Source organism: Rhinoraja longicauda, chromosome 4, assembly GCF_053455715.1.
Source record: "Rhinoraja longicauda isolate Sanriku21f chromosome 4, sRhiLon1.1, whole genome shotgun sequence".
NCBI lineage: Eukaryota > Metazoa > Chordata > Chondrichthyes > Rajiformes > Arhynchobatidae > Rhinoraja > Rhinoraja longicauda.
This window is the reverse complement of record NC_135956.1, coordinates 83,314,305-83,329,544: the sequence shown is the minus strand read 5'-3', so window position 1 is coordinate 83,329,544 and position 15,240 is coordinate 83,314,305. Positions and strand designations below refer to the sequence as shown.

The following is a 15,240-nucleotide window of genomic DNA, read 5'->3' as shown; positions in this document are numbered from 1 at the left end:
TCTTATATTGATGGCTTCTAGTTTTGTTCTTCCCTGCATGGCAACATTCTTCAGTTATCTATTTTATCAAAACCTTTAATTATTTAAAATATGTCTTTTAGGAGCCTGCTGTCTTTTCTCAGGGAGAAAGGAGACCCTGTCAGTTCATTCTTCTTTCCTGGTAATTATACTCTGGCACTTTTGACATAATTTTTGTATATCATCTCCTCATCCTTTTATAAACATAGCTAAATGTGAACTAACCAAGGTTTGATACCTTATTTTCTAATTCAATCCCTTCAAAAATAAATCCTAGTGCTTGATTTGTTTCCCCAACTTTTAGTGATTGTTGAATTAGTACTTTGGTCCCGTTATTTTCACTACCTTACTGGTAAGACACCTTAAAAGCAAAGGGTGAGTGCCCTATTCCTTTTTGCCGAAATGTACTACTTCACATTTATCCCACCTGCCAAATATTTGTCCTTTTGCAAATTTATTAACATCCGGCCATAACGGGGCGTGGCTGTGTTCTGCAGCTGTGGCTCACCGGCAGTCTCTCCGTTTTTTTTTTGTGTTTTTTTGTCATTGTTGATGTTAAATGTACGTTTTGTTTTATTTTTAATTCTGTGTATGTAGGGGGGTGGTGGGGGGGTTGGGGGAAACCTTTTTTTAAATCTCCTCCTCAATGGAGATGCGACCTTTACCGTGTCGTATCTCCGTTCGCGCAACGGCCTAACATCGTGGAGTCGGCGGCCTCCAGCTGGGATCGACCTCGAAGACTCCGGTCGCAGGGCCTGGACTTACCATCTCGGAGGCTTCGGCCGTGGGCCCTGCAGACCGCAACATCGGGAGCTCGCAGGTCCCTGGCTGGCGACCGGCTTTTGGGAGCTCCAGCCGTAGCAGCTTCGACCGCCCCGAAGCACGAGGCACGATCAACCCGCCCGCAGGCCCTTCATCACCCTGCGTGGCCTGGCCGCGGCACTTTACATCGCCCGGTGGGGGCTCAGGACTCTCATCGCCCTGCGTGGCTCGGCCGCGGCATTTTCCATCGCCCGGTGGGGGCTCAGGACTTTCATCGGCCTGCTCGGCTCGACCCTGGGACTTTCCATCGCCCGGTGGGGGCTTCAAGGGGTTGGGAGCCTCGATCGCCTCGTGGCGCCACGGGAGAAGAACGAGGAGGAGATAAGACTTTGCCTTCCATCACAGTGAGGGTATGCCTAGAGCAATCACTGTGATGGCTGTTTTGTGTAAAAAATTGTATCTGTGTGTCTTGTGTTCTTTAATGTCTACTGCCGGACCCTGACGTGAGAGGACGCTGGCGTTGATTATTCGCCGCTTTTCCGTCAGGATAGTTTGTCTGTTTGTCTGTTTGTTTCTATGTTAATTGTATTTGTAAAGCGCTTTGTGCATGTGTTAAGGCGCTATATAAAATAAATATATTATTATTATTATTATTATAACCTGATGCAATCCTCTCGGTATGACAATCGTTATCTAAATGATAACATTTGAATATTTAGAAATTGTATTTTCGATTTCAAAGTCTGAGTTTTCAATGTAAATTTTGAACAATGATTCCAGCACTGATCCTGATGTAAACCTTCTACCTACATAATTTTCCATTATGAATAGATACCGATAATTCCCTTTTTCTAGCAGCTAGTTAAAAATATATTTTGCTACTTGTCTCATAACCCTGCATGCATTTATCTAACGGAAGGCTATTTGAAAATCTAGATTAATTACATGGCCTTGGTTTACTCTTTTACTTCAGAAAATTTGATTAAGTTAGTAAGCAAGATCATCCTTTTTCAAATCCATGCTGATTGACTTCACTGCTGTACTTTTTATTTGTGTATGTTATTCTGTTCTCTCCATTACTAATGATTCTGTTATTATTCCTACCACTGTTGTTGAATTGACTAAAATTCCCTGGAAGTGTTCAGGTACCTTTAAATATGTGCATGATATCAGTTATCCTTCCTTCTGGCAATATACCTTATGCTAACAAATTATTAAATATGTTGGAATTCCAAGGTTGTTTTAAAATAGACGGATGTAATCCATGTCGATCAAAGGTTTTTATCTTCCTTTGAATTTTATTAGTATTTAATATATTCCCATTTTAAAATGTCGTCTCACCATTCAACCTCACGTCCACTTACTTTATCTGCCTGAGGCAAAAGTTTCTGCCCTCTTCCAGTTGGAGTTAGTCTGTCAATCCCTCCAAGTTTGGTATCGTTATAGATATTGGTTTAGAACTGTCATAGGTACAAAGATACAGTGAAAAACATTGTCTGTAAAAAAATAGTTTACTGTCTTATGAGTCATGGAGTGATGTTGCACAGAAATGCGTTGTTTTGCCCCACTAAGATCAGATGACCATCAAGCATTCACTTGCATTAATCCTGTACTAATCCCATTTAAATCTCCCTAAACCCTACCAACATCTCCATCCAAGGACCCCAGCAGTTCTTCCGGGTGAGACAGAGGTTTATATTCACTTGGCCTAACCTCATGCACTGCATCACATGTTCCCAATGTGGCCTCCTGTACATTGGTGAGACCAAGCGTAGACTCGGCAATCGCTTTGCAAACACTTGCACTCGATCTGCCAACGCCGACTGGATCTCCCAGTTGCTAACTATTTTAACTCCCCTTCCCATTACCATATTGGGGTTTCTGTCCTGGGCCGCCTCCATTCCCAGAGACAGGCTGCACACAAACTGGTAGCAGTCCCCCCCCCCCTTTTTTCCCCTCCATTCCCCTTCCCTGAATCCTGGCTGAACTTGCACTGCTTTCTCCACTCCTCCTCCCCCTCCACCTGCATCCCTTCCAATGGCTACACAATTCACAACTTTTCCATCCCTAAACTTAATTCACAACTCTTTATCCATTTTGGGCCTACACTTGACTTTCCATCGCTGCCTTTATCCAACTATCTGCCTATCATAAACCCTTGCCTATGTTCACCTAGTGCCGGCCATGCTCTGTCCTAGCCTTCCTCTTTTCTGACTTTCTAACTCCCCCACCCCCCCCCTGCAATCAGTGTGAAGAAGGGTCCCGACCCGAAACATCATCTATCCACATTCTCTAGAGATGTTTCCTGATCCACTGAGATACTCCAGCATTTTGTGCATTTCCTTGGTATAAACCAGCATCTGCAGTTCCTTGTTATTATATTGCCCTATTAACCTCCTCCAGATTCTACTTGTCACCTATACATTAGGGGCATTTTACAATGCCGAATTAACCTACAAACCCACATGTCTTTGGAATGTGGTGGGGAAAAAAAGCAGCCAGGGCAGTTACAAGGACATTGTGCAAATTCCACTTAAACAACTTGTCTTCTGCAATTGATGACTAGGATTGACCAAGACCTTTGGGGCAACTGTTGTTTTCTGGCAGTAGAAGTCTACAATAACTTGAAAAGCAACAGATAAATTTGATGGTTTGCCTCAACTGCTGTATCAGTTACATATTGTCACTTAAAAACTTTTTTTGTAAGCTTAATCAACATGTTGAGAAGCATCAGGCTACAGAAGTTCAGCTTGGAGAAAAGAAGCTGGAGTTGTTTAAGGCCCAAGTTGCACTTCGTCAGTGCGAGGATAGATTCTACACCAGTACCGTATCCATGCAAGACCACATTGCCAGAGAACTGCGGTGAGGACATTTTGGATTTGTGTTTATATTCTTAATGAAAGGCTGTTAAAGTGAAGCCAATCCAGTTTCTTTTAAATACTTTGTATAAAATATTTGACACCAAAAATAAGGATTTTCCTTGACTTTCGCAGCATTCATATATTTTTTTTCCGTGTGACACGTAGGAACACATGAAAATGACATGGAAAGGATGTTTCCAGTAATGTGAGAGCCTATAAGCAGAGGGCACATCCTCAGAATAAAAGGACATACCTTTAGAATGGAGATGAGGAGTAATTCTTTAGCCAGAGGGTGGTGAATCTGTGAAATTCATTGCCACAGATGGCATTGGAGGCCGACATTGGATATTTTTAATCTTGTTTCAGCAAGATTTCCTTTCTTTTGTACTCCAATCCACTTAAAATATAATTTCCCTGCCCAATTGCACTAATTGCTGCTGGGTTTGTGTATTTATGTATCGATATTTACTGGTTTCTGTCATTTTAATTTGTCCTTTATTTGTCACCTTCTTGCCTCACTCAGACTTGTTACTGTATATCTTTCATCAACAGTTCTGCCGCATAGTAACTCATTTCTTCACTGGCTCAGATGAGGTTGTGTATATTCAAAGAAATAATGAAGTGTACATGCACTTTATTACTTTATAGACAATAGGTGCAGGAGGAGGTCATTCGGCCCTTCGAGCCAGCACCGCCATTCAATGTGATCATGGCTGATCATTCTCAATCAGTACCCCGTTCCTGCCTTCTCCCCATACCCCCTGACTCCGCTATCCTGAAGAGCTCTATCCAGCTCTCTCTTGAATGCATTCAGAGAATTGGCCTCCACTGCCTTCTGAGGCAGAGAATTCCACAGATTCACAACTCTCTGACTGAAAAAGATTTCCTCATCTCCGTTCTAAATGGCCTACCCCTTATTCTTAAACTGTGGCCTCTGGTTCTGGACTCCCCCAACATTGGGAACATGTTTCCTGCCTCTAACGTGTCCAACCCCTTAATAATCTTAAGAAAATAACTGCAGATGCTGGTACAAATCGATTTATTCACAAAATGCTGGAGTAACTCAGCAGGTCAGGCAGCATATCGGGAGAGAAGGAATGGGTGATGTTTCAGTCTGAAGAAGGGTCTCGACCCGAAATGTCACCCATTCCTTCTCTCCCGAGATGCTGCCTGACCTGCTGAGTTACTCCAGCATTTTGTGAATAAATCCCTTAATAATATCATATCATATCATATCATATATATACAGCGCGGAAACAGGCCTTTTCGGCCCACCAAGTCCGCGCCGCCCAGCGATCCCCGCACATTAACACTATCCTACACCCACTAGGGACAATATTTTACATTTACCCAGCCAATTAACCTACAAACCTGTACGTCTTTGGAGTGTGGGAGGAAACCGAAGATCTCGGAGAAAATCCACGCAGGTCACGGGGAGAACGTACAAACTCCTTACAGTGCAGCACCCGTAGTCAGGATCGAACCTGAGTCTCCGGCACTGCATTCGCTGTAAAGCAGCAACTCTACCGCTGCGCCACCGTGCCGCCCTAATCTTATACGTTTCGATAAGATCCCCTCTCACCCTTCTAAATTCCAGTGTATACAAGCCTAGTCGCTCCAGTCTTTCAACATACGACAGTCCCGCCATTCCGGGAATTAACCTAGTAAACCTATGCTGCACGCCCTCAATAGCAAGAATATCCTTCCTCAAATTTGGAGACCAAAACTGCACAAAGTACTCCAGGTGTGGTCTCACTAGGGCCCTGTACAACTGCAGAAGGACCTCTTTGCTCCTAACCAACTCTGTATTTTCAGAAATGAAATCAACAGCCTGCAGCAAAAGCTGAGGGACCAAGAGGTGTTGGCAGAGGAAGATACATTTCTTAGAAATAAAGAGGCTGATGACTATTGCCACTTAATAAAAGAAAATGCTGTTTTGCACTCCCAGGTGATGGAACTCACACAAGATGTGGAGAGAGTAGGTACATTTCAAGAAAAATAATTGTTTCAATAGGGAATTAATAATTAATAAGTCATACAGTATAATTTCGTAATAATACAGCAGGACAAAGCACAACGTTTTTATAGAAGGAAATACAATTTTGGGTATATTAGGTATAATTCTGGTGTTACATCTGACTAGTTATTTGTCAATACAGATATTCTTAAAATGGCCAGAGCAGAGGATGTCTAAAATGGTAGAAAGAACCGCTTCTTGTGTTTCTTAAACTATTTTGTACTTGTGTCACAGAAGTCAGATTAAATATATAAGATTATCAACTGAGTTGAAGGATATTGCTGCAGATTGTGGGTTACATTTAAAAGCTAATTGTGCTATTTAAAAATATCTCAGAAGCATTGACTCTAGCTAGATTACAAATATCATTTGAAATTGTATTTCCATCTGTAAAAACGTTGTGCTTTGTCCTGCTGTATTGTGACGGCATTTAGAACCATGTGGAGGTGCAGATGTTTGACATACTAGATGAAATACATTTAAAAAGGCAAAAATAAAACTAGGAGTTAAGATCTAATAGCAATTATTACTGTGGCCTTTGACCCAACCTTCAGTCTGCCTGGAGCACTGAGACTCCAGCAGACCAAGAAACCAGCTGGACAAAGCGATATCCATCGGCACTGATAATCTGCAACTTTCGGAGCTTTGGACTTTGGAGTTGGATGAATGAATACATACCATTAATGTCACTCAAGCAGTCTAACATGCTGGGAAATTAAAATCGAATACTTCTCTATGGTCGGATTTAACAAAAAAACGTGACCAAAAAAATGTCAATTAAACTGCTGTGAAAACTTTTAAAAATGTAAAGTATGTTACACAAAAATATTAGTCTCAGCCATTTGTCAAATCCCCATGACAGCATGCCAAGACTACTATTTGTTTTTCATTCAGTGCAATCTCTTGCGTCTCCAGGTACTTTACGTACCAGCATTCTCCAGCTGTTCTGTGATCTCTCACATCATGTACAAATTCGTCCTTTGCACTGTCTGTAAAACTTTTAGCATTTAGCTGAGAATGAAGAACAGTAGTAGATGGGGCAGGGGTATTGGTTATCACTGTAAAGTTGTGCAATCTTCTCTGCTTGATTTGGCCTGCAGACGTAAGGGTTCATTTTGGTATGCATGAAGAGCTGTTTTTCTAGATCATCTAGTTTGTGAATCTCTTAAGATTATAGACAATAGGTGCAGGAGGAGGCCATTCGGCCCTTCGAGCCAGCACCGCCATTCAATGTGATCATGGCTGATCATTCTCAATCAGTACCCCGTTCCTGCCTTCTCCCCATACTCCCTGACTCCGCTATCCTTAAGAGCTCTATCTAGCTCTCTCTTGAATGCATTCAGACAATTGGCCTCCACTGCCTTCTGAGGCAGAGAATTCCACAGATTCACAACTCTCTGACTGAAAAGGTTTTTCCTCATCTCAGTTCTAAATGGCCTACCCCTTATTCTTAATCTGTGGCCCCTTGTTCTGGACTCCCCCAACATTGGGAACATGTTTCCTGCCTCTAACGTGTCCAACCCCTTAATAATCTTATACGTTTCGATAAGATCCCCTCTCATCCTTCTAAATTGTGGAATTGAAAAAAAAATGGAATGATTCACTAAGTTTAAACAAATATGTCTTTTAACAAATAAATCAGGCGCATAGACTGCCCCACTAATGTTTAATGTGATTACTGACTTTGGCCACTCCATGTTGTTAAATGCCAACCGTTGCTTCAGGTTATTTGTAATTCTGTGCTGCAAGCTCTGAATATTGTTCATTGCCTACTACTGCGTCCAGATCCTGTTGCCATAATTTATGGAACGGATAATAGGAGGATGAGAATAAAGACTTGACGTTTGCTGGCTGTCATGAGTGTTGCAGGGTAACTACATTACTAGGATTTTAAAAAACATGTGATTACCTGAAAGGGCAATGAATGACTTTGTTTCAGCTCCTTGTTATTTATGGGGGATAGGGGCAGGGACTTTCCACAAATAAGAAAAAAATACAATACTACCAAGGCCATTGCCAATGACACGAAAGCTGCAATGGCATAAGTGATCAACCCCTCCATGGATTTAATGACTTGAGCATTAGCTTATACATAAACCAACCCACGTTCCTTAGTCCTGGTATTCCTGACTCTGACCTCACACCTCTGCTCTGACCTCACATCTTGCCCACGATCTGACCTCACACCTTGCAGGCCATGCATCCAGTAACGTTCCTGACCCAGATTTTGCAAGTGCATCAATTGTAAATCAGCAGTATAACATGGACTTGGTGTTTGTTTCTGTGATTCACTCATCAGGGTAATTATCTGATGTCATGCTCAGCGAGTCACTTTCACACAGGCTGAATTGTTGCGCTTGGTTGTTCTTCCATGTTTAATGTGGATCAGCAATGTTTCCAGTTCATCCTCAGAAGTATGACACTTTTTTAGTATTATTTAGTACTAAATATTGCCTTTTTCAAGAAGCTGCTTAGCCCTTAACTGCAGGAGCCCCCTTGAATAGTGTTGCACATGTTGGATCGGATTCATAACATTTCTGGGCTCTGAGCATATTTGATTCCTTCCTGTTGAGTAAAAGAATGAGAAGAATCTCGCCAACATTATTTACTCTCAGTCTGAAGAAGGGTCTAGACCCTAAAAGTCTCCAATTCCTTTTCTCCAGAAATACTGTCTGACCCGCTGAGTTACTCCAGCATTTTGTGTCTATCTTTACTTGGAATTGATCATTTACTTTTAGTCAGGTTTTTGCAGGTGGAAGTTCTCATTCGAGAGTATTTAATCGTTTGAGATCAATAAAGTGATTGTTTCGATCTTAAGGTTTATAACTTAGAAAAACTTGATTTTAAGATGGTAAATCTATTGCAGGCTCAAGCAGCTGGGGATGAGAAGAATTGTCAGCATTCAAACAGCATTGCACAATTAACTTCTCTGAAGGAGAACGAGAGACAGCTTGAATTGGAATTAGCCTATTTAAAAAGTGTTATCGAGGAAGAGGAGAAAAAGGCTGTCAATGCCTTGAAACAGGTAAAGGTTATTTCATTTGAGCATTGTGGAATGGCTTTCATAATTAGAGATTTGTCCCAATGAAAGCTTATCAACTTTTGAATACAGTAAGTCTACACTAAATTAATAGGTGTGATTTTGCAGCAATTTCAGCTTCAATTACAGTTTCATTTTGGGATACCGCATTTGTAAGTGTTCTTTCCATAACATGTTAGGAAAACTATTACTTCAATCTACTATGAAGGACAATTTACAAAAGATTTGAGGAAGTGGAGCTGAAGTGGTTATCATCTATGAACTTTCAGAATAATGGGGCATATTGCATGCTCCTACCAGTACAGAGTTTCTCATTGCTTTACTTAAACTTTGATTACATTTCTACCGAACCATCTCCGCCTTAGGCTGGGGAAACAAATCACAATTCCTTGGGACAAGTCAATCTGTTCAAACAGGTCTGCACGTTTAAATTATGCACAGCCGACTCAACTTCCCTGGATTTAAGTTAACTTCTGGCCAACAGAATTCACGCTATGTTTCCTTAGTAGACTCAAATACCAACCTTCAGTTCCTAGACCCTGGAAATTAATGTGAATCATTGGCATTAGAAGTGGCATAGATGACCAAACATGTTCACATTTAAAGGTATTTGGACCAATGTGCATTAACTTGACTTAATTGCAAAATACAAGTCCCAGTCCCAGTAACACATCGTCCCTTACATACATTACGCCCATATTAATAAATATGGTCATCTCTCTTCTTCCTGGTCACCACTTGTAACTTGTAACTAATTTTGTCCATCACCGTTCAGGTATAATGCCAAAGTAAATAAATGGTAAATTAATTGGCAAATCAACAATGCAAAGATTGTTTGAATGGACAACAGGACACAGAGTGGGGTTCTGGCTGAATTACTGTGGAAAGGATAAAAACTTACTGGTGATGATGTTAAAATAACATGCAAGGTCAATATCAGAGCTGCAAGCTTAGGCAGATGTGTACGTTTTTCCTTGAAGTAACTGTGGCAGTCACCAAAGTGGTCTTAAAATTCTTGATGTTTTGATTACAGAAGACAGAATATTTTCACTTACATGGAAGATTAAATTAGAAGTTATTAATATCAAATAGTATTTATCAAATTTACTTGAAAAATAGTTGTGAGAATGCAAATTCCCCAAAGTAATCAATGTGAATGTGAATTTGAAGGGGAAACAAGATACCGTGAAGGAGGAGAGAGCAGCGAGTTATGCTGGTAGAAAAGACGATGAATGGAGGGAAAATTGCTGCCATGCTGTACATTCTGTGCTGATCAACTAATAAACAGAGAACCATCACTCTAGATATTTTGACAGTTGTTTCAAGCTGGCATTTTGGCTATTTATTTAAACCAAAGAAATAATGCTGGAAATGAATTTTGCAGTATAATTAAAACACGTAAAATATTTCTAATTTTTAAAGAAGTTTGATTTTCAAAAAAACTGCTTTGAGGCAAGTGAGAGTTCAAAGCTTAAAAGCTAAACGAAAATAACAAAATCATGAACCGCATCGTAGCTATGCTTTTTCAATCCAGGAGAAACGTAGATGAAGTCCAGAGTAGGTGAATCGAGGACCAGAGGACAGAGGTTTAAGGTGAAGGGGGAAAGATTTAATAGGAATCTGAGGGCTGAGTTTTTCATGCAAAGGGTGGTGGATGTATGGAACAAGGTACCAGAGGAGGAGGCAGGGACTATCCCAACATTTAAGAAGCAGTTAGACAGTTACATGGACAGGACAGTTTTGGAGGGATATGGACCAAATGCGGGTAGGTGGGACTAGTGTAGCTGGGACATGTTGGCCGGTGTGGGCAAGTTGGGCTGAATGGCCTGGTACCACACAATATCACTCTAAAAGACTCACTCTAAAAAAGAGAAAACTTTCAGGATGTGCCTGTGTTGCTTCCCTGTTTGAGTTTCATAAAAGCAAATCGTATTTGATTTGGGAAGTTGCAAAAAAGACTGATGCAAGATTGGCATTTGTAAAATAAACAGTTACTTGTTCATACGCCTTACCACTTCCCAGTGTTTTTTAGAACAGATGCGAGGGATGAATTTGCCTTCTCTTTCTCCCTAGTAGATTACAATCATTGAAAGCTGCAGGAGCTTGTATTTGTATAATTGATCCAAGCCAAAACATCATGCAAAAAGTAAAGCACAAAATAAACATGAAAACTGATGTTTGTCAAACAGTTGTCCAATCCACAATAAGGCAAAATGTCTTGATATGGAAATAAAATCATCAACATACAGACACATTAGAAACTGAATTGATTTGCAAAATTAATGTTTGAGAAATTAATTCAATTGGCTGGCACGTGTGCCAGCTTACAAGGCATTTGAGTCAGAGAACCAAGGGATTAAGAGAACTTGAAAATACAAAATGAAAAATATTAGATTGGTGGGTAATAGGAAACTTGGAAGGAGAATATATACTTAAGTCAATTTTTAAATGCCCTTCTAGCTTCAACATCTAGAGCAAGGAAAGAGTTCTGTGGAGCTGAACAGGCAATCACTTCAGAACCAACTAGCTACATTGGACAGACACCATTCTGGTATCAAGCTGGAAAACTCCCAATTCAAGACAGAGAAAACAAGTCTAGTTGAATACATCTCTGAATTACATAAACAGGTATTTTAATATAGAATGTATTGATTTGCCCATTGTTTATGTCCACTCCGCCATCTGAAGATGTCAGAAGTATGACATATGACTCCAGAAACCCCAGATTTGAATTCTATATATTGGCAGCATGATGGCGCAGCAGTAGGATTGCTGCCTTACAGCACCAGAGACCCAGGTTCAATCCTGATTACGGGTGCTGCCTGTATGGAGTTTGCACATTCTCCCCGTGACCTGCGTGGGTTTTCTTCGGGAGCTCCGGTTTTCTCTCACACTCCAAAAATGTACAGGTTTGTAGGTTAATTGGCTTTGGTAAAAATTGTAAATAATCCCTAGTGTGTGGAGGATAGCATTAGTGTGCAAGGATCGCTGGTGGCGGGACTGTCGTATGTTGAAAGGCTGGAGCGATTGGGCTTGTATACACTGGAATTTAGAAGGATGAGGGGGGATCTCATTGAAACATATAAGATAATTAGGGGATTGGACACATTAGAGGCAGATAACATGTTCCCAATGTTAGGGGAGTCCAGAACAAGGGGCCACAGTTTGAGAATAAGGGGTAGGCCATTTAGAACGGAGATGAGGAAGAACTTTTTCAGTCAGAGGGTGGTGAAGGTGTGGAATTCTCTGCCTCAGAAGGCAGTGGAGGCCAGTTCGTTGGATGCTTTCAAGAGAGAGCTGGATAGAGCTCTTGAGGATAGCGGAGTGAGGGGGTATGGGGAGAAGGCAGGAACGGGGTACTGATTGAGTGATCAGCCATGATCGCATTGAATGGCGGTGCTGGCTCGAAGGGCTGAATGGCCTACTCCTGCACCTATTGTCTATTGTCTATTGACTCAGTGGGCCTGTTTCCGCGCTCTCTAAACTAAACTGAATTGTTGGATGCTAATCTATGTATAGCTAAAAACTTGCTAAATATTTTCCAGACATAACTATCATGTTGAGCACTTAAAATTATGCCCTATCACTTTGGCTAGTCCTCTCTAAACAGAAAATGTTTTTAATTGAGCAATAGAAGAGATGAAAAATTACTTCAAGTGAATGCAGTGTCAGTTTTTGTAGTTATTAATTCCCAAATTAATTAAGTGATCAACTTTAATCATACTGTAAAAGAAAATCAAATGATCGTGGCTAGTGCAATTAGACTAACATGGGTGATAATTAATATAACAAGACAGTTGTAGCTGCACACAACTGGAAATAGAGATGTCGTTGAATGTTATAAACATTAGTCATAAAGATTAATTCTGTTAGGTGTAAATATTCATAACCATGTTTGCAATACTTATTCCCTGATATTTCTTATTTGTCATCTCTTGCACTGCTGATATAGAACTCAGAAAAAGATGTTGAAATTCTTCGGATGAAAGGATACATCCATACACTAGCCCAGGACCTGGGCAGCCTGAAATCTCAACTCAAGGTGGAAAGTTCTCTTCGGTCAGAAAGTTGCAAGGAAATCTCTAGCATTGCTGACACCATGAAGCAAGTTGCAAATACTATGACCAGAAGGAACAATAGAAACACTACAATTCTTTCTTAATTTTTCAATATAATGCATGATATTTTAAGGCTCAAGCTTTGGAATGTTCTCTGAAATGGTCAGGATTTTAAATTAGAGTGGGACATCAGTTTTCAACCTTGCAATTAAACTTAAATGAAAAAAATTCCAAACAAGACAATATGATCATTTTTAATGCAATTTAAAATATTACATGTACAGCTATTCTCTACTCACTGGCATCATTTTTGGCATTTGATTACATAAAAGAACAAGAGCAAGTGCAATTATTATTCTCACCTCTTAGACTTTTATAAGATTGGTTAATTACCATCCCAATCACTCCCATATCAATCTTCTCCCTCTCTTCAATTTATCTGGCACTAAAGTGCTCATCTACGCACTTTACATCTCCAAACTCAACCAACGTTCCTTTGTCTGGCCTCTCACTATGCAAATTCCATAACACGCGTTAAAATGGGGTTCAAAAATTAAGATCAAATGCCTTTGCTACCATTGCACTGAAGACTGTTTGTATGGGTTCAGCACTGTTTTTAAATACTTTATGTCTTAACAGAAAAGATGCAGCATACAATACAGCAGCATCCCACTTGCCCTTTGTCCCTATCATCACAGACCTAGCTAGATTGCTGATTCCACCATAAAATAAAACACCTCTTCCAATTTTTTGCAGTGCATTGCTTCTGCGCACCTCTTTATTTTTTGCCCCCTTGTCAGGAGCTCTCACCTCCTGAGCCACTTCCTCATACCTCTCGAGTCTTCAATCTTTCAAATATCTATCTCTACCTTAAATATATCTAATGACTTGGCTTTCATCACCCTTGGCAGAGAATTCCAGGGATTCACAACAGAAGGCATTTGTCAAACTTGTTTTTAAATGACTGGCCCCTTATTTTATTGTTATGTCCCCTTGTGTCTTTCCAACATCTCAGCATCTACCCTGCAAAGCCTTCTTAGGATCTTGTTTGTTTGAATAAGGTCGACCCTCATTGTTCTAAACTACAAGGAGGAACTGACGCAAACTATCTAAACCCTGATAGTGCAGCCCATTCATCGCAGGATTTAGTCTGGTAAATCTCCAGTGGACTGCCTCCAATGCCACTGTATCTGCTCTTTAGGTAAGGGGTCTAAAACTGTGCACAGCATTCTAGATGTGGCCTCACCAAAACCCTGTACAACTGTAACAAAACTACCATTTCTTAAACTCCACCCCTTCATAATAAAGGCCAACATACCTTCTTATGCACTTCAGTCTGAAGAAGGGTCTCGACCCGAAACATCACCCATTCCTTCTCTCCTGAGATGCTGCCTGACCTGCTGAGTTACTCCAGGATTTTGTGAATAAATACCTTCGATTTGTACCAGCATCTGCAGTTATTTTCTTATACTATATATATTCTTATGCACTTGCTGAACCTGCTGTTAACTTTTGCGATTAAATTACTTGAATCTTTCTGAGCGCAACTCTTTTGCAATCCCTCTCCATTTAGATAATAAAAAGCCTTTTGATTCTTCTTAGGGAAGTGCATGGCCTCACATTTTTCTCTCATTACACTCTATTCGTCAGGTTTTTCCCAATCACTCAACCTATCCATTTCCTTTTAGAAACATAGAAAATAGGTGCAGGAGTAGGCCATTCGGCCCTTCGAGCCTGCACCGCCATTCAATATGATCATGGCTGATCATCCAGCTCAGTAGCCTGTACCTGCCTTCTCTCCATACCCCCTGATCCCTTTAGCAAAAATATCCACATCTAACTCCCTCTTAAATATAGCCAATGAACTGGCCTCAACTACCTTCTGTGGCAGAGAATTCCACAGACTCACCACTCTCTGTGTGAAGAAATGTTTTCTCATCTCGGTCCTAAAAGACTTCCCCCTTATCCTTAAGCTGTGACCCCTGGTTCTGGACTCCCCCAACATCGGGAACAATCTTCCCGCATCTAGCCTCTCCAACCCCTTAAGAATTTTATGTTTCTATAAGATCCCCCCTCAGTCTTCTAAATTCCAGCGAGTACAAGCCCAGTCTATCCAGTCTTTCCTCATTTGCAAGTCCCGCCATCCCAGGGATTAATCTGGTGAACCTTCTCTGTACTCCCTCTAAGGCAAGAACATCTTTCCTCAGGTTAGGAGACCAAAACTGCACACAATACTCCAGGTGCGGTCTCACCAAGGCCCTGTACAACTGCAGCAGAACCTCCCTGCTCCTAAACTCAAATCCTCTTGTTATGAATGCCAACATACCATTCGCTTTCTTCACTGCCTGCTGCACCTGCATGCTTGCTTTCAATGACTGGTGCACCATGACACCCAGGTCACGTTGCATCTCCCCTTCTCCCAATCGGTCACCATTCAGGTAATACTCTGCTTTCCTGTTCTTGCCGCCAAAGTGGATAACCTCA

At 41.0% G+C, this 15,240-nt stretch overlaps 1 protein-coding gene across 2 annotated transcripts in view; it reads left to right on the top strand.

Annotated features, from left to right (window-relative positions):
* Nucleotides 1–14,146, top strand: part of LOC144593226 (uncharacterized) — a 44,893-nt gene extending 30,747 nt beyond the window's left edge. For both annotated transcript variants that reach the window (XM_078398731.1, XM_078398730.1), the window contains 5 exons: nt 3,488–3,642; nt 5,457–5,619; nt 8,525–8,683; nt 11,159–11,326; nt 12,651–14,146. In XM_078398731.1, coding sequence (XP_078254857.1) covers nt 3,488–3,642; nt 5,457–5,619; nt 8,525–8,683; nt 11,159–11,326; nt 12,651–12,860 — 855 coding nt within the window. In that variant the 3' untranslated portion in view covers nt 12,861–14,146. The remainder of the gene's footprint in view (nt 1–3,487; nt 3,643–5,456; nt 5,620–8,524; nt 8,684–11,158; nt 11,327–12,650) is intronic.
* The last annotated feature ends 1,094 nt before the right edge of the window (nt 14,147–15,240 follow it).